This window comes from Tupaia chinensis, unplaced genomic scaffold (genome assembly GCF_000334495.1).
Source record: "Tupaia chinensis unplaced genomic scaffold, TupChi_1.0 Scaffold000099_1, whole genome shotgun sequence".
Classification (NCBI taxonomy): domain Eukaryota; kingdom Metazoa; phylum Chordata; class Mammalia; order Scandentia; family Tupaiidae; genus Tupaia; species Tupaia belangeri.
Genome location: NW_006159563.1, coordinates 102,442 through 126,413, shown reverse-complemented (window position 1 = coordinate 126,413; position 23,972 = coordinate 102,442). Strand labels below are relative to the sequence as shown.

At 39.5% G+C, this 23,972-nt stretch overlaps 1 protein-coding gene across 1 annotated transcript in view; it reads right to left on the bottom strand.

Annotated features, from left to right (window-relative positions):
* EDIL3 (EGF like and discoidin domains 3) overlaps positions 1 to 23,966 on the bottom strand; it is a 496,837-nt gene extending 472,871 nt beyond the window's left edge. Inside the window, exon 1 of the mRNA XM_006143479.1 lies at positions 23,668 to 23,966. Coding sequence (XP_006143541.1) covers positions 23,668 to 23,734 — 67 coding nt within the window. The 5' untranslated portion in view covers positions 23,735 to 23,966. The remainder of the gene's footprint in view (positions 1 to 23,667) is intronic.
* Positions 23,967 to 23,972: the final 6 nt, after the last annotated feature.

Sequence of the window (23,972 nt, the reverse complement as noted above, 5' to 3'; positions counted from 1 at the left end):
TAAATATGTTAATATAATATCAATTCTTCTCAAAATATTAAAAAGGAGGGAACCCTTATTAACTCATTCTATGAGTAAAGCATTACTCTCATTCCAAAACAAAGATAGGCACTTACCAGAAAAGAACACTACAGGCTAATACCCCTAATGAACACTGATGCAAAAATAATGAACAAAATACTAGCAAACCAAATTCAGAAGCACATTGTAAGTATTATGCACCATGATCAAGTAGCATTTACTCCAGGAATACAAGGATGGTTCAATATATACAAATCAATAAATCTAGTGTACCACACTAACAGAAAAGAAAAAAAAAATACATGATCATCTCAATTGATGTAAAATAAACATTTGATAAAACTGTTATTATAAAAACACTCAGCAAAATATTAATAAAAGAAAACCACCTCAACACATTAAAAGCCTTATATGATAAACCCACAGTGAATATTATATTCAAAGGTGAAAACTGAAAACTTTTTCCTTTAAAATCAAGAAGAAGGTAAGGATGCCACTTGTGCCATTTATTAAACATGGTACTTGAAGTTCAAGTCAGAGCAAATTACACAAGAAAAGAAAATACAATCTATCCAAATTAGAATGAAAGAAATTAACTTATCCCTGTTTGCAGATGATATAATCCTATATGAAGAAAATCCTAATGATTACACACAAAAAGAAAACTATAACAACGAATAAATTGAGAAAAGTAGCAGATACAAACTCAACAACAAATATTTGTTGCATTTTTGTATAACAACATTCTGAAGAAGAATTTAGAAAAATTATTTAATTATCCACAGCATTGATAAGAATAACATACAGAAGTTAACTACTAGGTAAAAAGATATGTACAATGAAAACTACAAAACATTGCTGAAAGAAATTATTGAAGGCACAAATAAATAAAAACCTATTCCATGTTTATATGCTAATAGGTTAGATGACTTGGGACCAGCAGATATCATAATGGTTACGTGCCAGACTTCCACCTGGCCTAACATGGTTTGAGTCCCAGACAGACCCAGTGGCTTTAAACTTATGCCAGCATGTGCATGTTTTCTCAAAATCCCAAGAGAATGGAGGAGAAGGGATTATGGTGTGGCCATCCTCCTGGGGAGGGATTTCTCATTTTCTGTTTCTTTGTCTCTCCAGCAAGTGCACATACCCTATAGCAAAAATCTCTCTACAAAAATAATGATAATAATAATAATAAAATAACAAAAAACAATTAAAAGACTTAATCATGTTAAATGTTAAGTACTACCTAAAGCTATCTACTTTTTTTTTTTTCTTTTAGTTTGGCTTAAGGTGAGTGTGCTCACCAGAAAGTGAGAAATAGCCCCAGAGTGGGGAAGGCCACACCACAATCCCTTCTCCTCCATTCTCCTCTCAGGACTTTGGGCATGCACATATCTGGTGTGCTTTTCTTGTTTTCTTTCTTTCTCTTTTTCTTTCTATTTTGTTTTTTTGTTTGTTTTTGTTTGTTTGTTTTTAATAGAGGTTTTTTGCCTTAGGGCATGTGCACTCTCCAGGGAAAGAAAGAGATAGTGAGAGGGAAGTGTGAAATCATCCCCCAGATGGGATGGCCATGCCATAATCCCTTCTTTTCCATTTCCCTCCTGGGATCTTGGTTATGCACATGCATGTGCTTGGCATGAGTTTCATGTCAGTGGGCCTGGACTTAAACTACAGTTGATCACATCGGAGTCTATCTATGTAACTGCCAAATATCTACTGGTCCCTCTGGTTTGTCCTTCAAGTTGACAGGTCCAGGACTGGGATCCATGTAGGATCCAACACCTTAGCCACAATGGTACCCCAAGAATCATTTCCCTCTCTATCAGATACCCAAGATGTTAAGGGAGAAACTCATTCTAAAATTCATTAGATGTATGGAATCTTTAAAAAGAACAAATCCGGAGGACTCACACATCTGGTTTCAAATTTACTACAACACTACAGTAATTAAAATAATGTGATCCTTGTATAAAGACAGCTACAGGAAGAGCCTTGCCACCTATGGCTGGAGGGTTTAATGGTTGTAACTCATGGTTCATGGCCTCCCCTATTAGCCTTTGGACTCTCAGGTTTGTTGCTTGGAACCTTGAGATGAGCTTGGTCACCTCCCCACCCCATCCAGACACTCATTTCAGTGAAGAGCTTTGTTGGATGGCAGGCTGCCTGCAGCTGGAGGGCTTACCAGCTGGGACCCATGGCTCATACCCTCCCCTACTCACCTTTGGACTCTCAGGACTTCAGTGTTTTGTATAGCGATCTCTTCTGTATTACTGAGTTGAAGATCAGCAGCTCAGTTTCAGGTGCACCTGTTCTCTAGAATCAGGAAGGCCTTTGGTCACCCAGGACCAGTGACAACAGTGCAAGGTGCTGGTGAGCAACGAGGAGGCGGAGCAGAAGAGAGATAATCAATTTCCTACTCCTGCGTGTCTTTGAATGCTTGGAGATACCTTGAATAATTTAGGAAGGAACATATAGATCACCAGATGATTAGAAACTATCGTAGAGGCACAAGAAATATGAGCAACAAAAAAAAATGTCTCTCCCCCAAGGAAAAACATCAATTCCTCATCACCCACAGACAACATAATAGAACTCATGGAAGTGTTGGATAAAGAATTCAGAATATTTGTAGTGACCAAACTAAATGATATGCAAGAGAAAAGAGACAATGAGCTGCAGGAGATGAGAAAGTTCTTTCAAGATTTGAAAGAAGAAATAGACACATAAAATAGAATCAAATGGAATTGTTAGAGATGAAGAATGTGATACAGGAAATTAAAACCTCAAAAATATTAAAAGTAGATTACATCATACAGAAGATCGAATCTCGAGTGTAGAAAACAAAACCTTTCACCTAGAAAGAATAATCAAAAAGATTGAGATAAAAAGAAAAAAGAAAAAAATAGGATAATATATGAGAAATACTAGATACCATCAAGCACCTCAACATCTGGGTAATTGGTATCCCAGAAAAGGAAGAAAATAATAAGGGCATTGATAATTTATTACATGAAATCCTAGAAGAAAATTTTCCAAACCTAGAGAGGCTTTCAAATATCCAGACCCAAGAAATACATAGGACCCCAAATAGAATCAATCCAAGAAGGACCTCTCCAAGGCACATCATAGCCAGATTGGCCAAAACAACAGAGAAAGACAAGATGCTAAAACTGACAAGAGGGAAACATTGGAAAACGTCCAGTTACTTAAAAAGATTATTCCATCAGGCTAACAGTGGACCTCCTATCAGAAAATGCAGGCAGGGAAAGATGGGGAAATATAATCAAAGTGTTAAATGAAAAACAATTTCAACCAATAATGCTGTACCCAGAAAAATTATCCTTCATATGGGAATAAAAGATAAAAATGTTCTCAGATAAACAAAACCTGAAAGAATTTATCAACTCCAGATCAGCTCTTCAAGAAGTTCTGAAGGGAGTGGTATACCAGGAAAACTAAAAAGTCGGACAGACAGGGACCAGCAGTTAGCGTAATAGCTATGTCGCTGGACTCCCATGTAGTCTACCGCGGTTCGAGTCCCGGACCCGGTGGCTTACACTCACGCAGGGCATGTGTGCGTGCGTGCCCAAGATCCCGAGAGGAGAATGGAGGAGAAGGGATTGCAGCATGGCCATCCCCCTGGGGGGTGATTTCTCGCTTTCTATCTCTCTGTCTCTCTCTGTCTGTTTAGTGAGTGCACGCGCCCTATATAGCGAAAAACCTCTCCAAATAAAAAAGTCAGACAGACAGATATAAGAGAACAATAAACAACCAGGAAAATGGCTCACTTAGTGATAGGAGCATGCCCAGAAGTATCGATAACAGCGCTGATCATTAGTGAATTAAATTCTCTAATCAAAAGACACAGATTGATTGAATGAATAAAAAAAACCCAGAATCCTTCTATCTGTTGCCTACAAGAAACAGACCTTATGGATAAAGACATAGACAGACTAAAAGTGAAGGACTGGAAAAAGGTATTCCATTTAAAAGGAAATCAAAAAAGCAGGCTGGAGTTGTGATATTGGTTTCAGACAAAATAGGCTTTAAGATAAAACCTGTAAAAGGAGACAAAGAAAGGCATTATATAGTAGTGAATGGGCTAATTCATCAAGAAGACATAATGCTTATAAATTATTTCTAAAGATCCAAAGGAAGGAAACCTCCCAAATGCATTTTATGAAGCCTCCATCATCCTTATTCCCCAAGCAGATAAAGACAAGACAAAAAAGGAAAACTACAGATCAATATCTCTGATTAATACAGACGCAGAAATTCTCAACAAGATACATGCAAATTGTATATATTTTCAATATAGTACTGGAAGTCTTAGCCAATGCAATCAGAAAAGAGAATAAAATAAAAGGCACTAAAACAGGCAAAAAAGAGTTGAAAGTATCTTTATTTGCAGATGAAATGATGATATACTTAGAAGACCCGAAGGTTTCCATGAAAAACCTTTTTGAAATAATAAATGAATACAGTAAAGTGTCAGGATATAGTCAACATCCAAAAATCCATAGTATTTCTATATATGAATAATAAGTTAAATTAGGTAGATCTGAAGAAAAGAATCCCTTTTACCATAGCCACAAAATGTGTAAGATACCTAGGGATAAATCTAACTAAGGAAGTCAAAGACCTATACAACCAAATTAATCTACGTATTTAACGCAATTCCAATCGAAATACCAGAGACATTGTTCAAGATCTAAAAAAGACAATCTTATAATTTGTCTGGAATCATAAAAGACCTCATATTGCCAAAGCAATCCTGCAAAAGAAGAGTGGAGTGGATAGCCTCTTGGTCCCTGATCCTAAAATATACTAATATACTAAAAAGTTGTGATAATTAAAACAGCATGGTACTGGTAAAACAAAACAAAAACTCAGACAGGTGGACAGGTGGACCAATGGAATAGAACAGAGATCCCAGAAATAAACCCCAAAACTTAGCGTCAACTGATCTTTGACAAAGGATACCAGTCAATCCAGTAGAAAATGGAAAACCTTTTTAGCAAATGGTGCCGGAAAACTTGGGTATGCACTTGCAGAAAGATGAAACTGAATCCTCATCTTTCACCATTAACAAAAATTCACTCAAAATGGATAAAATATCTGAACCTAAGATGTCAAACTGTAAAACTACTGGTAGAAAAGACTGGGGAAACTCTGGGAGACACTGGGGTAGGCAAAGACTTCTTAAATAAGACACTCAAAGCACGGAAAATAATCCCTAAAGTAGACAAGTAGGACTATATCAGATTAAGAAGTTTCTGCACAGCAAAGGACATAGTAAATAGTGTGAACCAAAACCCTAAGGAAGACACACAAACAGAGAAAAAGCATATGAGGAAATGCTCAACATTCCTCATCATAAGGGAGATGCAGATTAAAACCACAATGAGATACCACCTAACTCCTGTCAGAATGGTGAAGACTAAAAATACAAAAAGTGGTAAAGTGTTGTCGAGTTGTGGTGAAAGGGGAACTCTCCTACACTGTTGATGGGGATGTAAATTGGTCCAGCCACTGTGGAAAACAACATGGATGTTTCTTAAAGATCTACAAATAGAATTACCATTTGATTTATCAATCCTACTTCTGGGTATCTACTCAAAGGACAGGAGAACGCTCAGTCAGAAAAGCGCTTGCACATCAAATGTTTATTGAGGCATTATTCACGATTGCTGAGACATAGAACCAACCCAAACCCAAATGTCTACAAACACATGAATGAATTGAAAAGTGTGGCACATATACTCTATGGAATACTATTCAGCCTTAAAATAAATAAATAAATAAATAAATAAATAAATAAATAAACAAACAAGAAGAACCTGGCATTTGATATAAAGTGGTCGAATATGATAGATTTATTGCTGAGTGATGCAAGTCAGGCTATGAAAGAAAGATATGGTATGTATCCACTTAATATATATCGACTATCCACATCCTATGGTAAAAATTAAAATATTGAAGGGCATAAAAGCAGTGAAAATAGTTATGGTTGCTAAAGACAGTGTGGAATTGGGGGGGGGATTATAGAGAAGGAAAGCAGGAGAAAAATAGGCATGTCATTTGTGGGACACAGAAATGGTTTATTACCTGTTAATGCTAGTATGTACAGTATTCACAACTCAACTGATCTGAGAAGTATTTCATGTTAGGTATATTCTCCTTACATGCCAAGTAATGTATAGCAAGTGAATGGTCAAAAAAATAAGGATAAAATAGTAATAATGTGAAAAAAATGAAAAGCTATTTATTGCTAATAATGTGAATAGTAATGTCTTTATCTTGACTGATATTCATGGTAATCGTTCTGGAAAAAGAAATGCTATACATTGTAAAGATATATGTGATGAAATGCAATATAAAAAATTTTAAAGACAGTTATATATATCAATGGAGTAGAATAGAAAGCATGTAAGTAAACCTTCACATATGAGAGGTCTTCAAAAAGTTTATGCAAAAAATGTGAATTGATAATAAACTATGCATGTATTTCAAATTGTTTGCATCTAAATAAACTTATTCTTTAATTTCATTTCCACCAACTTTTAAGTTTATTTATTTATTTCTTCCACTAGAGATACACACACAGAGACAGGTACCCCCAAAAGAGGCCCCATGCCATGATTTACCCCCCAGTTAAAGCCAACTTGGATCATAGGCATATGTGCATTTGGTGTGCTCAGAGAGGCTCCAGAATGTGAACCCAGTTTCTTTTCCCAAAAGGTTCAGTTGCTCCATCATTTCATAACCACCTGGCTTCTTCCACTGACTTTTGGAAGTCCCCTCATATATGGTCAAATGATTTTTGACAAAGGTACGAGACCATTCAATGGAGAAAAGATAGTCTTCTCAACAAGTGATGCCAGGAAAACTGGATATCCACATACAAAAGAACGAACCTGGACCCTTCCCTAGCACCAACCACACACACACACACACACACACACACACACACACACACACTCTTCAAGTGGATCAAACCTAAACATAAGACCTAAAACTATAAAACTCTTAGAATAAAACATAAGCCAAAAGCTTCATGATACTAGGTTTGGCAATGACTTCTGGGATATGACACCAAAGGCAGAGATAAACAAAAGAAAAAAACAGACAGATTCGACTTCATATTTAGCACATCGAAATATATCTTCCATCAAGTAAAAAGACAACCCACAGACAGGAAAATCTTTGAAAGTCGTATCTCTGGTAAAGAATTAATACTCAGAATATATACAGAACTCCTATAACTCAATAACAAAAAAAATCTGATTTGAAAATGGGCAAATAACTTAAGCAGATGTTTCCCATCCATGTAAATATAAGAGTGATCAATAAGCACATGGGAAGATGTTCATCATAACTAGTCATTAGGAAAATACAAATCAAAGTGAAAATGAGAGGGACCAGCAGATGTTGTAATGGTTACGTCACTGGACTCCCATGTAGTCAGCCGAGTTCAAGACCCAGACTCAGTGGCTTAAAACTCATGCTGGGCACATGTGCATGCATGCATGCCCAAAATCCCAAGAGGAGAATGGAGGAGGAGGAATTGCAGTGCGGTCATAACCCCCCCACAACCCCCGCCACCTGTGATGATTTCTCACTTTTTTTTTGGGGGCGGTGGGGAGAGGTTTTTGCTATAGGGCACGTGTGCTCACCAGACAGACAGAGAGAGACAGAGAGACAGAAAGTGAGAAATCACCCCCCACACACAAGAGGGATGGCCATGCCACAATCCCTTTTCCTCCACCCTCCTTTCGGGATCTTGGGCATGCACTCACATGTGTCCGGGGTGAGTTTAAGCCACCGGCTCCAGAATTTGAACCGCAGTGGACTACATGGGAGTCCAGCGACATAGCCATTATGCTAACTGTTGGTCCTGTAATTTCTCACTTTTTATCTCTCTCTCTCTCTGCCTCTGTCCGGCAAGTGTATGTGCCGTATAGTAAAAATCTCTCTTAAAAAATAAAATCAAGATGAGATATCACTTCACATCCATTAAGGTAGTTAGAAAAAAGAAGAAAAGAGAGGAAGAAAGAGAGAGAGAAAGAAAGGAGAAGAAAAGAAAGGAAAAGGGAGGGAGAAAGGAAGGAAGGAAGAAAGAAAGAAAATAAAGTAGGAGATGACAAGTGTTATGAAGGATATAGAGAAACTGGAACACGTGGGCACTGTTGGTGGAAATGTAAAAATGCTATAGTTGCTGTAGAAAACAGTACAGAAGTCCTTCTAAAAAATTATCCTATTTACCAAAAGAATTAACTACCCTTCCCCAAACAAAAAGTAAAACACAAAAGTGACCCAAGTTTCTTTCATATGACAAAAAATGAGCAAACTATTAGATTTTACAGTCTTTACACAATTCCTTTGTACTACGTGTCTTTTTAGAGAGAGATGTCTTTTTTTAGACTTTTCAGACTAGGAGTGGAAATCACACAATTACTGAGGTCACAAGCATATAAATTGTTTTAGAATCATTGGGGCATTTAAGAAAGAGAGAAGTATAGTCGCCTAAAGGGGAAAAAGCAGCAGTTTGCAGTGACATACAGACTGTCATTACACAAACAACTCTCAACATTGCTGTTTCAAACGTTCTGGGCTCCTGGGCAGACACAGCTCCCAGGTGCTGTGGTTTCCCTTCTGCCAACTAGTTCAGCAGCTGTGAGTGCATAGTGAGAAGGGAGAATGAAGGCCTGGTTGGAGGAAAGTTACTGCAGTGGAGCTTATGGGAGTGATTGCCAGGGCACTGGGGCAATTAGCAGATCAATGTGCTACCTGCAGCTCCTCCACCTGACGATTAAAACCACCAGGAGGGTTTTGATTTCGTTGTGCATACTTTTATTGTCAACCCTTGGTGATAAAATGACAGTTTAAAGCACTCTATCTCATAAACAATCACAACCATCTTATTACAATTTGACAATTTAAAATAAACCCCACATCTTACTTTTAAGGCATTTATAGATTAGACAGGTATGGAAACAGTAGGCCATTTATTTAGTCAACTTTTAGAGTTTGCCGCTTTGAGAGGATTTATTGCTGTTTAAAAATATATCACTTGTACCATGATTCACAATTCAATTTATCAGTATAAATAGACAAGAATTTACAAAATAAGTTAGTAGGTCTATCAAAGGAAAACATTTTTTAACCAGAGAAAGATTTGTATACCAGCAGAATTGTTTTTAATCCATATGTGCATGCATAAATTCAGGAAACAAATATTAGTTGTGGGCCTAGAACTGAATACATCTTAGGGAACAAAGTAGGTGTTCTTGCCCTCATTAAGCTTGCAATCCACTGGAAACGAAATAGGTAATTCATATCATTTTAGAAAGGTGATATCACTTTAAAAAGAGTAGGGTGCTAGAGAATAACAGGGCATGAAGTGTGTGTCTGTGTGTGAGCACACGTATGCGTGTGTGTGTGTGTGTGTGTGTGTGCGCGTGCATGTGTGTCTGTGGTCCAGCATAGGCTACTTGCTGAAGGCAATCACAGAGATTCTCTGAGACTGTAGAGTTTAAACTTAGTAATGAGCTGAGAGTAGAAAAATGACAACATATTAAAGAATATTGTTAGATATGGATTTATAAATAGAAAACTATCTATAGAACTAGAGTGAGATAATAGTTTCAAGAAGATAATGAATATTTTAAATATCTAAAAAACAACAAATATGAAATAACAGAAGCTAAGGATAGAAATTTGTGCATTGCATTATTTTTCAGATATGTACATGACATAAAAATAGCAATGAATAACACAATAATATCATTTGTAGCAAATAAAGTTAGGGTGTTCCAAGATCCAAGTGATGACAACATGCATCATACAATAGTAATAGCAATTATACTAAATACAGAATGAAAAAACTTTAAAAATTCCAGTGGAGACAAATGCAACATAAAATTACATTTAAAAAAAAAAAAGGAAAGAAAGCATGACCTCGCTACTGATTACTTGGAAAAGTTTAGCCTGATAGGGGAAAAAAAATTCAATTAAATTTTAAAAAATAAACAAAATAACTAGTAAAATACACTAACAGAATATAGTTTTGAAAATAAAAGATGACTAATGTGGGTTATAGCATTTTAGGGAAGCATATCCCTGGAATTCTCTGTTGAGCTTTTGGCAAGCCTGTTGAATAAATATGTAGGCTACTTGGACAGATTCCAAATGAAACAACTGAAATGATGAAAGGGATGGCTTACAAGGACAGATTAAAGAAAAAAAAAATATGTGCGGCTTCAGCATGTCAGAAACTAAAGAAGAAACATTATGGTTTACAAATATTGGAAACATGTAAATGTGAGGAAAAAGAATTCTTTGTATACACAGTTGCACAATTATGAGTATAGTAAGAAGGAAAAAAAAGTACTCCCCTGGGAACAATGTTGTTTTCAAGTAATAACCATTAGGACAGATGATCCAAAGATGGGTAAGAATTAAGGCCACCAAACAGACATATTAGGCATTCTCAGTAACCTAAACTATGCAGACCTCAAAATACATGCCTATCTGAACAGGATAAAATAGGTCAGGTCACAACTGCAGAAATCCTCCCATCCTCAGCTGTGTTTTAAATTTAGAAGGGACCCTTCTGTGAATCTGGGGCTTTTCTCCATAATTGTGCTATAGTGTAAAGATACCTGGATTTGGATCTATAAGACCTAGTTTTGAGTTCTGGTAACTTAGTCTATTCTAACTCTAATCCTTATCCATCAATGAGGATAAGAACAACCCTGAGGTTGTTGCGAGGTTTAAAAGAACTTTGTATATGTCACCTATTTTAGTGATAGCTATTATTATGAGAATAATGTACTAAAAACTATAGTATAGGACTATCAAAGAGAATATCTGGGACTAGCCTGTGATATCTGTTGTCTGGATCTAGAGAAAACCAGCTATCTTCCAAGTCACTATTTACCCATGAACCCTCTAAAACTGGATACTGTTATCTCTCCCATAATGTCTAGGTCTGCAGAAGTCCTTCTAAAAAATCATCCTATTTACCAAAAGGTAAATAGGTATGAGCCTGTCTTCTTCCTCAATGCAATTTAGAAAATATTCTCCCTCCTTCCTTCCTAGAAAAAAAAGGTCTTGACTTCATGCCATATATTTCTACTCCCCACTCCTCCTTATAATTACTCCTCATCTCTGTACCACATCCTTCATTCTTTGGAGATTTCCATTCCTGTTTTACTGTCATCAACTTCAACATTTCTTATAACATAAATTTTCATGATTTTTTTTTTGGAGAGGTTTTTTGCTATAGGGCGTGTGCATTCGCCAGACACACAGAGAGAGACATAGAGACAGAAAGCGAGAAATCACCCCCCAGGGGGGATGGTCACGCCGCAATCCCTTCTCCATTCTCCTCTCGGGATCTTGGGCACACACGCACACGTGCCCGGCGTGAGTTTTAAGCCACTGGGTCCGGGACACGAACCACAGTTGACTACATGGGAGTCCAGTGACATAGCCATTACGCTAACTGCTGGTTCCCCAAATTTTCATGATTTTAATGCCAACATAGATAATGATTTTTCCAACACCTGGCTATTCAGTGATTTGACTCTTTGATTACTAATCATCTTGTCTTCTATTTTCCCTCAGCCATAATTTATATGATCATACTCTCAATTTAAAATGATCAAACTTATAGCAGAATACAAGGCTACAAGGCCTCCAGAATAATTTCCCTCAGATCCTCACTCCTTGTCTTTCCCATTTATTCCCTTTAATACCCCGATTCAGTCTTTCAGCCCTACGGAGATTTCCGACCTATGTATCCTAGTACATGTGGATGATACTCTAGTTTTCTTAGTGTCAGGGATGGAGAAAGAACTTTGAAAACTTTCTTAGTTTGGGGGACGAGCACTTAACGTAATGGCTATGTCGCTGGACTCCCATGAAGTCGACCGCGGTTCGCATCCTGGACCTGGCGGCTTAAAACTCACACCAGGCACGTGTGCACACGTGCCCAAGATCCCGAGAGGAGAATGGAGGAGAAGGGCTTGCAGCGTGGTCATCTTCCCTGGGGGGTGATTTCTCGCTTTCTGTCTCTCTGTCTCTGTCTGTCTGTCTGGTGAGTGCACGTGCCCTATAGCAAAAAACCTCTCCAAAAAAAAAAAAAAACTTTCTTAGTTTGGGACCTAATAAAAATAAAATGGTAAAATCATGTGGGCAAGTAAAGCAAAATGGTTGAAATCAGAGACTGGAGAAATTCATGAATGGTTGAGTACTTCCTGAAATGAATAATCACAGAGACCAGGCTGGGAACGAAGAGAGACTGTAAGAACTGGAAAGTAGATTGGTGGCCTAGAGTAGGTTCAGTGAGTGAAGAGTGAGAAAAGGTGAAAGGCAGAAAATTCTAATTAGAGATGAAAAAAATCTGAGAAATTTAACGTACTGGTAGCTAAGTAATTTCATGTGATGAGAAAGATTAATGAATATCATTGGCTGTATGCATCTAAAAAATAGAGATGAGAAACAGTGTTGGGAGCTTCCAGGAAGCTGAATGCCAATTGTTAAAGAGTTACACACTCGTGTCAAAGGATTTCAGGGGGACAACTGAGAGTAAAAAACAACCAAGTTTCTGAAGCCATTGAGGACATAGAGAATGTCATGGTTCGTAATAGGATCCAACAGGAAAGGAGGTGTTAACATGCTGACGGTACAGAAGAAAGTATTAATGTGGAACTCAGAAGTGGTTTGGAATAGTTTTGGGAAAAAATAATGAGGATACCAAGACTGCCTCTTTATCTCCTAAATTCAAGAACTAAGAAAAAAGCAGAACTATAATTTCTTCAAGCAAAGTGGTATAGCAGAGAAGAGTGAAAATCACGATGGAATTAGGGACCAGCAGTTAGCATAATGGCTATGTCGCTGGACTCCCATGTAGTCGACAGTGGTTCGAGTCCCGGACCCGGTGACTTAAACTCATGCTGGGCACATGTGTGTGCGTGCCCAAGATCCCGAGAGGAGAAAGGAAGAGAAGGGATTGTGGCGGCGTGGCCATCCCCCTGGGGAGTAATTTCTCGCTCTCTATCTCTCTGTCTCTCTCTCTCTTTCTCTCTGTGACGAGAGCATGTGCCCTATAGCAAAAAAACTCTCCAAAAAGAAAAAAAAAAAAAAAGCATGATGGAATTAGTCACCTCAATTCAAGTTGGAACTCAATTTGCAACTTGGATTCCAGGTCATGTAACTTTTTTCAAATTTAGGGTCTTCGTCTGTTAAGTTAGATTAAGCATATCTTCTCTGCTTATGTTCCCTAAAGCAGAGGTGAGAAATCTCTATGTAAGTTTAATTACTGTTTTATTATTTTAGGAGAATAAATGTAATAAAGCATGCTCAGGTCCATTTCAACTATTAAATATCATACAGGTGTACAGAGAGATATGAAGATTATCTCAGAGTAAATGAAAGACTTTTCATTAGTTTATTATATATATTAAAAATATCCTTATTCCTTCCATAGATGAGACAACTGGGGACAGAGAGGTCACATCCCCAATAGCATCTCAGCACTGCATTCCACCTCCTAGCCTCAGCCAGGCCAGGTTAGTGAGTCAAGCATGCCAGGCATATGCAGGGAGGTCTCCAAGTCAAACCCCGATAGGTCCATCACACAGAGCATTGCATCTTACCTCTGTTCCCCTATCTGGCCTCCTAGCTAATATGGTTTGAGACCATTTGGTTTGGCTAAAAAATTTTAATGGAGTTACATAAAAATAAAATTAAATAAGGCCAGGATGTAAGGCAAATTAAATTCCTTCATTAGGCTAGCAGAAATAAAAACCTTGTTAACCTCTAAAATCACTTTGTACTATATTATGTATCTGAAAATTACAGAGAAACACACGCCTATCTATCTCATTGAATAGCAATGAAACAGCACAGAGGAACAGTTTAGAAAACCAAGTAAATCCTAAAAACCATGTTGAAATCAAATTAAAGGGCAAGATTTAAAAGAACATGTGTTTGAATCACTTCCCAAGTGCTCCTCTTTTTTCTATCTTCACTATTTTTACCAGTGATACATTCCGAAGGATATGTTGATTCTGTCTGACCAAAGAAGCATACTCCTTCATTTCTGAATGTAGAAACAGAAGAGCTACTTTACCAACTTAAATTTAAAATTTTAAAATTATTGTCCCCCCCAAAATAAGTATAACCTTCCAAGATATATACCAGTAAAACAGTAGTGAGACATGATATATGCATTTTACAAATAATGAAATCACTGAACAAAATATCTTCATGATCTACAGAATGTGTCACCCACTGAGACACAGCATTATTCAGTAAAGAGGGCCGGCTCCAGATTAGAACCAGATGCTAATTCTAAGGAGCAATTTAGTAACTGTGTACTTTGGGAAGTAACTTCACCTCTCTGTATCTCAATTTTCTCACTCATGTGAAGGTGAAAGCACATAGCACCTGTCTCATATGGTCATCATGAGAATTAAAGATTCCACTCAATACTCGTACACACTAAACTTATTTACCAAATTTAGGAGCGGTATCAGAATGAACATGTCTTGTCAAGTTGTCAAGCAAGGTACGTATGGTAAAGAAGAGAAAGATAAAAACGAGAATAATGCTTGAAAGATCAAAATCAAAGTTAGCCAGAAATGCTAGAATCTTGAATCTAACAAAAGAATCTATCACTTAGAAGTAGCTTTTCTTTTCATTGGAGATCCATAACGAATATAGAAAACACTTTACATCCTCATTGTCCTTTTTTTTTTTTGGAGAGGTTTTTGCTATAGGGCGTGAGCGCTCACCAGAAAGACAGAGAGACAGAAAGCAAGAAATCATCCCCGCAGGGGGGATGGCCAGGCCACAATTCCTTCTCCTCCATTCTCCCCTTGGGATCTTCGGCACGCGGGCACAAGTGCCCAGCGTGAGTTTAAGCCACTGGGTCAGGACGCGAACCGCGGTCGACTACATGAGAGTCCAGTGACATAGCCATTACGCTAACTGCTGGTCCCCCTCATTGTCTTTTAATACCATATTTTCAACAATGCTCTTGCAGCAGCATTAAGAATACCTTCAAAGAAGGCTCATTCTACCACACAGATTGTAATAAAAGGTTACATAATGAAGCTCAAGAAATAAAACTTCTTTACTTCCTAAACTATTTTGACCTATTTTTAATATAAAAAATACATACTGCTCCTTAAAATGTGCAAAAACAAGGTAGATGAGCAAGAGAGACAGGAGAAAGAGAGCATCCCCAACAGTCTAGATGCCCTGATCCACTGCTAGCCTTAATCAGCAGCAGATCACCAGCAAGGACATGCCTCGTGCCCCACATAATCAGGGAAGTCTCCAGACCTCCTTTGAACCAAGGACCTTCTCACATGGAATTGTCTTGCAGGGCTTCTTAGTTTGCCGCTGTGCCACCATCTGGTCCCTCTAGTAACTTTCTCAAGACTCCCTTGTACTTCTTAAAAAACAATGATGTGTGTGAGTAGAGGGTGGGTAAAAGGGAGATCTTCATTCAGTTCGACATATACTGAGTGCCGGTTCCGGGTTTTGTAGTTATTGCTGTTTGATTTTGTTGTTTGGCTTAGCCCTATTCTAATCCTTAGCTCTGTAGAAAACATAAAGCAACAACCTGCATATAAACATCAAAGTCTATCAATGATAATTTGGGTTTTGTCTGTAGACATTTCAAAAAAATTAGGGTTTATAATACAGAAATTAATCTATAGGAAGATAAAGATGAATAAGCAAACAGGGAAAAAAAGTGTGAATAAAATTAGAGTTCAATTAGCAGTGTAAGAGCAACATGTGACGGGAAGAGACTTTATAGATGTGATTATAGACAAGATTTATCTCTACAGAAACTTGCTTTACATTACAGGAATGGACTTGTCAATTTACTTTAAATTATAAAATGGTCTCCAGTGTTCCAATTGACTGGTCTGGACTTTTCTGCTACTGTCATAAGTCCATTTTACCCTGGCTGACCTCATATAATCTCCAGTATCAGTAAAATCTAAATGGTCATACTGACCTAAGTACAAGAAGAGACTTAAAGGATTATTTGCATTCCCAAAATAAACTACTTTGTAAAATACCAAGCATAAACCTTAAGGAATGCATGGTGGCCTAACCCCACTTAGAGATTATCTCCAATTCAAGCACATTATGATCTAGCAAGAGATTAAAATACTGGCCTTTCCATTTATGGAATGTTATACTATATTACATTTATTTGAAAAGAGATCAGTCTGATACAGAACTATTAAAAAAAAAAAGAAAGAAAAGAAAAGCTAAGTCAATGTCCTTTCACCAAGATAATAATTACATTCAAAAGTGCTTTAGTACTTAAAAAGCCTTCTTCTAAATTCTTGTAGTTAAATCTTGTAGTTAAACCTTCTTCTAAAATCTTGTAGTTAAATCTTGTAGTTGATACCTTAATAACAACAATAATAATAAATAATTTAAAGCAGAATAGCAATACATCTTCTAAAATACAACCAAATCATTGCAGGACATCTTTTTTTTTTTTTTTTGGAGAGGTTTTTTTTTGCTATAGGGCGCGTGCGCTCGCCAGACAGACAGAGAGAGACAGAGAGATAGAAAGCAGGAAATCACCCCCCAGGGGGGATGGCCATGCCGCAATCCCTTCTCCTCCATTCTCCTCTCGGGATCTTGGGCACGCACGCACACGCGCCCGGCGTGAGTTTAAGCCACCGGGTCCGGGACTCGAACCGCGGTCGACTACGTGGGAGTCCAGCGACATAGCCATTACGCTAACTGCTGGTCCCTATTGCAGGACATCTTATCTGCATTTTAAGATCTATTTCTTTTCTATAGAATTGATTGAACACTGTTGTGGGGCCTACAGGTGGTTAAGATTCTGCACTCCCACATGGCCTACTGCAGTTGATTTCCAGATCCATGTGAATTGATTTTGAAGTATACACATTCATGTGTGTGTGTGTGTGTGTGTGTGTGTGTATATATATATACATATATATATATACACACACAATTCAGATCCCAATTCATTTTATTCATGTTTTAAACCTTAGGATTTGGTAAGTAGAGGCTTGAAACTTGCATGTGCATGTATACGCATGTGCCCAAAATCCTGAGAAAAGAATCGAGGAAAAGGAACTGCGGAGGAGTGTCTATGTCCCGGGGGTGGGGGTGATTTCACACTTTCTCTCCAGTGAGTGTATATGCCCTATAGCAAAAAATAATTTTTTAAAGCATTGAATACTGTGTTTTGTAATATCTTCATTTGTTACTTATAGGAGGAAAAAAATCAATAAAAGTATATAACATTTTTCCTGGCATGATGAGAAAATAAAGCTTCTAAATTAGTAAATTCTTTAGATACTGAACTCTTTCACTATTGAGCAGGTTTTTAAGCTTAAGCATCTTTGACAAAATCTTTTTTTTTTTTCAATAAGGTATATATTTCACTGCCTTTGTACCCAAAACTTGTTGAACATATTACCATAAGCCTTTCTCTAAGATGAAAATAAATACCAGGATCAGCTATCTTAAAATTCTCTCACGTGGTCATGCCTTTTGGCCTTGAACCCTCCCAAAACACTCTGCCCCTCCCCCAAAACAGGTATACATAATAATGTTTCAGTTTTTACACTGTAAGGTATCACTGCTTTTACATATAGTTTTGCATTCTCCTTTTGTCAAACAGCTGGCGTACTTTATTGCTCTGATTAATCCTGACCTGTTGCCTCATACAGGTTTCATCTTCCCAATATAGTTTATAAAGAGCCCAGGAACTTGAAAGGCAAGAGAAATGGTCTTTTCTAGAATACTAATCAAAGGCCTGCATGTGACATTTATTTTAGGTGGCCAGTAGTTTCTGATGTTTTCTCCCACGGTCACAGCTATGTGCTACATGGATGAAGCTTCAAGCCAAAGGACTTCTCTAGAGCAGGTTGGATATAAATTACTGCTCAGTTGACAGTTTTAGGCAGGACACTGTGATCAAATCAAAGTGTAAAAACCCAAGTTGTTCCATTATTCAGAACTCAATTCATTTTCATTCATGTTTTAAACCTCAGGATTTGGTAGGTAGAGGTTTTATATCATCATTTTCTCCACACTCCCAGAAGATAAATTGTACATTTCACAACATTTTGTAGATTTGGGACCTTTTCATAAGGATCACAGAATACCATATCACATATCAGTTGGATAGTGGCTTCTTGTGTTCTGATTGCTATCTAGTAAGGAAATGGGGGAAAGAGAGCCAAGAAGAAATGGAGTTGAAGAGAGAGAAATAATTTTATTTTAGGAAGACTGACACAAAAAAATACCTCTGTAAACAGGCTGGCATGATGTCCAGTACTGTTTGAAATACTGTGAGGGGAACTGATAGAAAGGGTGACTCTGTGACACAGATTTAAAGGCTATATGAGCAGAGGCCACAACTAATTTTCAAGTCACTATTACCAGTTAAAGATCAATTAAAATAAAATAAATGGTATTAAGTTACTGATAGTTATTTATATATATATATAGGGACTTAATTGTGGCTGAAATGGGCAATGACAAAGCTTTATTTATCAAGTAATCTAATCTCTTTTGGCCACATGACTTAAGTTATTTAGACACTTACAAAAAAAAAAACCTATGGCCTAGTGGTTAAGGGAGCCAGACCCCACATGGGCGACAGCAGTTCAAATCCCAATGCTGGAGACTTAAAAATAAAACACATAGGGCACATGTGCTTACAATCCCCAAATCTCAACAGGATGAAGAATTGGAGAGAAAAAAGAGACTGCAGTGTGACCATGAACCACCACAGGGTGAGGGAGCTTTTTCTCTCTCCCTCTTCTGGCTCTCTGTCTCTCTCTAGTGAACACATGTGCCCTCTGGCAGTTAAAAGAAAGAATGAGAGAGAGACTGAGAAAGAGGGAGGAAGGGATAAAGGAAGGAAGAAGGAAGGAATAAATATATGTACTCATTTATCTTCAGAGCTGAATCTATATCCATGTAAATCAACATAACAGCATTTCTGTTAATGAAACTTATAGTTGGAATAGAAAATAAGCTTAGAAAGTATGCTTAGAAATTTCAGTAATAATAGGTTTGCTACAAGCGTCTCAGAATTCTTTGTATTTCACTGGAAGGTGCTTAGGGGACCCCTGAAAAACTGGTTCTGTCTTAGGGTTCACTTGCTTCTCTCTGTCACTTAGAATAACTTCTGTTTCCAAATTTAAATCCTCTGGTAAAAGCAGGAGGTCCTCACTTCCCTCACTTTCTCTGGGAAGCACTGAAAACTAACTAATAACACTTTCAGCAGAGTAGAAAGTCACTTTGTGTAAAGTTGCCAAATAGCATTTACTAGTTTACTTTTTTTTCCCCCCCAGTGAAAGATCTCTATTGATTATCCTGACACCTGCTGGTGAGGGCATAGTTGATTCTAGTCAACTTTTCCCTTCAACAATTCTCTCAAATCAAAGACATTTTGGAAGTATCTTCAGTGACAATTAATAGTAATTCACTCAATTTAAGTATATAAATTATTTAATTTCCATCATTATTACACAGGAAACCACAAGAAACATTTTACTAATTACTCCACTTCACATGGGCAGCAGTTAAACTCTGTCTATAAACGCATGTTTTCTTTGATTAACCAGAAGATAGTATAATCATTCTATGGGCTATGATTTAAAAAAAAAAATAGAAAGAAAGAAATATGTGAAGCGTCTTTCTCAGCATACAGATAAGAAATGAATAGAAATAGCTTGGGTTTGATTTTCTACTTTTTTTTCCATAATAATCAGTTTTCCAACCACTTAGCAAATAAAAAAGTAAACTGATTAGCTATGATAGAAGACATAGCACTAATTACATATTTGCAAAATTTGCTATTTTTTACTCAGTACCTACTCATTATGATTTACTTCTGGCTTAAACTGAGTTCTGGAGCCAGCACTGTTTTTTTGGCAAGGATACAATGAACCTACTACAACATAAATCATACTCAAAGCTACTGCACCTGCAAATGTGTGCAGTAAACAACAAATATCAGAATCATAATACTTTCTCAGACTTTAGGAAACTCTTGAACGAGGCAGGTTTTTTAAAATGGTATATAAATGATCAGATACAGTCCATCCCATTATTCAAAGCACTTTGAAAAGTTTTACAAATGAATTACCTAATTAAAAACATTATCTTAATTACCAGCAAAGAAATAGAGTTTAGACTACCAATTTAGATTGTGAAGACTGTCAAACTTGTATTTCATTAATGCTACTGAGTAGCTATGCCACTTTAGTTAGGCATATTTCATTCTTTCACCTTAGATTGCGATAATTTTCCAAGAAGAAAAAATCACATGTCTCTAGAGAGAAAAGAAAGTTTTATTAAAACATTAAAAGTATCCTAGACCTTGAGTACATGTTTGATATAAACAATGAGCTTAAGATACTTTAGAAAAATATTACAGAGTTTTAATTTAGAGAAGTGTTCAAAAGTGCAATTCATTTGACTAGTTTGGCAGATCTTGCCAACCTCAAGACCAAAGAATAAAGAATAGATCATTTCAATTTTCTCACCTTTTTTTTTGTGTTACTATAACTGTTTTCTTAAAGCTATGTAAGTTTAAAATGAAATAAATTTCCATTTTAAGAACACACTTCAGAAATAATCAGAAAAACTTTTTCAGGACCAGATGGGTAAATTGTGTGTTGTATATGACAGGTATGGTATGGCCAAGATTCTTGCATTAGTGTCAAATTGTCAGAACAGGATACTTTATTTTCATTTGATTATTTTTAATTCACTATTTTACAGTATGTTTACATGTTTCACCTTGAATCTGAAGTTGCCACTTACTTTTAAGTTATAAAATCAATGGTCATGAAAATTAGGTAATGAGGACAGTAATGTGCAATAATAGTAAAAACCACAAAAACCTGCTACTTTAGCATAAACACTGCTATACTAATAATAGAAGCATAGTGTGATAGTGAGACTGTTGAGCTATTAATCGGTTCTCATGTAGAATTAACTAAAAATCGCCATTAGTCTAAAAAAAAGGAAATGCAAATGCCAATGATTCATAGTATTTAGGACATGTCTAGACATTTTTAGACAGTGCCATTTGCTTAAAGACTTCAGGCGCAAACTGCAGGCACAGGGACAGATTGCATAAGATATCACGTGCTTGCTGCAACTGTATGCATGTTATTGAATTTTTTAGAGCAACCCATAACGATGAATAATTTAAGAGTTAATAAAATATTCAATCTGACTGATCCATTGGTTTAATTTTAAAATAAAGAATACTAATAAAAGGCGTTACATATCCTTATCAAATCTCAGGCATTAATGCACGGAAATTGCAACCCACACAGAGGGAAAACACCAGTTTCTAAAAGACGTTTGTATTAGCTAAATGATGGAGGCTGGAGTGAGGGGGCAGGGTGTGAGGAAATTCTTAGTGTTAACGCTGGCGTCAATAAGTTTGCCCAAAGTTTAATTGTTTGGAGCTGTCACGCACGCTGCACTCTGCCTTCTGCAGAGCTGAGGAAGAAAAAAAATTTATAGGGGGCAAGTTAGTCAAAAGAGCTAATGCAAAAAAAAAAAAAAATGTCCGATTCTTTCCTAAAGCCCTCACTTCCTCTCCCCACCGGCTCGCTGGAAAATGAGAAATCTATTGAGAAACATGGAGTACACAGCTGCCTGAGCATTGTCTAGGCGGACCAGAACGGAAAACCCAGGCATCATCTCTGCCTTTGGCTTGTCTGGCGAAGGAAGCTGAGCCCTAGACAGAGATCGCGGCAGCGAACAGTCAGGACTCGCCGCGCCCCAGGGTTTTTGCAACCAGACCGAGCAAGGCAAACGCGGCCACACACGCTAGACACACTTTCTCCTCCTCCACTCCCGCCGCCCTCCACCTCGGAGCGGGAACAGATTGTTGCGGCCGCGGCACGGTGTAGGTGCTTGTGCGGGGGTGAGTGTGTGTGTGCGTTTGTGTATAGGGTGGGAACGGAGGCGGAGAAGGGAGGAGAGGGGAGGAGAGGAGTGGCGGCAGCTCTTCTCCTTCCCTTCCTGCTAAGAGATCAAAGTGCAGAAGGAATTCAGACGGGAAATCAGAGAAAGAAAAAAGGTGGGCCACGGGAGCGCTGTCTTTTCCGTACCGCTGGGGACTAGGCCGAGCAGGACCTATTACCATTCCTTCACCTTCAGCTGAGCGCTGCCTCAGCCTGGTAACTGGAAGGGATCTTGGTAAGGGCAGGCGAGGCATACACCTCCACACGCCTACAGGCTGGGGAACAGCCAGAACTGGGGGTGGGAGGGACGCCGACGCCAGACCTGGGCGCGGATCTCTCCTGGCGGGGCTGCGAGGGCATCTGGCCAGCAGCATTCGGCTTCTTGGGCCAACAGTCGCAAATGGATGGATGGAGGCGCGGATAGAGGATGTAGAATACTCAGGCGGTTTCTAATCTCAAATGGATTCGAGTCAACGCATCCTTTAATGCAGCTGCCTTTTGTCGAGACACCGCGTTCTCAACCCCGTAGCGCACTCAGCTCTCCACTTGAAGCCGCCTGCGGAGGAGTCCAGCACCCGCGGCTCCCGCAGAAGGGGCCTCGAGCGCAGTCCAGGCGCAGTGCCCCCAGCGCAGCTCCTCGCGCCTTCCCCAGAGCCCCTTGTCCTTCCCTCAGCCCTTTCTAGGCATTAACTCGTCCCCGAGACCCAGGTCCGGACCAGGGCAAGGGCTGACCAGCCACACCTCTCTCAAGCTCTGAAAGTCGCCTCACCAACTCAGCAGGAGACTTGTCGAAGTCGTGTATTTTTAAAAGACTTGATTATTATTATTATTATTTTCAATCAAGTCCTGGAAAACACCAGCAGACCAGCTCTTAGAACTTTTCGGCTCCAGAGCGGGGGCGCGGGGGCTGGCGGCAGGAGTTGCGCTCTGACACTGAGCGAGTGCGGAGGGCAGTTCCAGGCCGCGGGGTTAGAGGAGGCGGACTCCCGGGGTTACAGGAATCGACCCTGCGCGTTCACGAAGGGGAAGCGGGAGAAAGCCCAAGTGACCTGCCAGACCCAAGTTCCCCTCACCCGCAGCCCAAACTCCCAGCCCCGGGTCCGGGTTTGCAAACCGCGCATCCCGGGTTCTGCGTCAGAGCAGCGCACCCCGGCGGCTCGGCCCTGCGGCTCTCCTGCCTGGGCCCGCACCAACCAGCTGATGCCCGGCGCACCCCTCTTTCCCGCTGGGCCCCTCACTAAAGCCCCGCCCGACGTCTGCAGCCAGCGTCGCCCGCACTGCCTGGGGAGGCTTCACGTGGCGACTTGGCTGCCGAAAGAGCCGCAGAGTCGCTGGTACCGGCCACGCCGGGCCCTCCCGCCACCCTCCGTCCCGCTCCAGCGTGGCTCTCAGCCTGGTGCCCCAGGGGCCCCGCACTCTCCGCCTTTTCAGCCCCTAGCACTCGGTTCGGACTTTGCGAGCACTTTTTCGAGGCACCCAGGGCGCGGCGCCTCCTCCCCGCCGCCCGCGGCGCTCGCCCAAACTAGCTCGCCTGGGAGACCCTCGTTGGCCCCCGGAGCGGCGTTTCCCGGGGGACTCCCCGCCCGATCTGCACCTAGCGGCCGGGATCCCACCGCCTCACCTTTGCCGAACTGAGGGACACCGAGGCTGAGCCCGACCAAGAGCCAGGCGGCTAGCAAGCGCTTCATGATCCCGTCTCCTGGAGTGACCCAGCCGGGCAGGGGTCGTCGCGGAGGGCCGGGTAGCCGAGGCAGCTCCGCAGGGCAGCAGTAGACCCCGCCCCTGCTGGAGAATTCGGGAAGACGTCCTCTTTCCCGCAGCGCTCCCTTAAACAAATTCTTGGAAAGGGCGAGAAAGAGTGGTGACCACGGAGGAGTCTTTCCTCCCCCTCGGCCTGCGCCCGGCGCGCGGAGGTGGGTGAGCTCG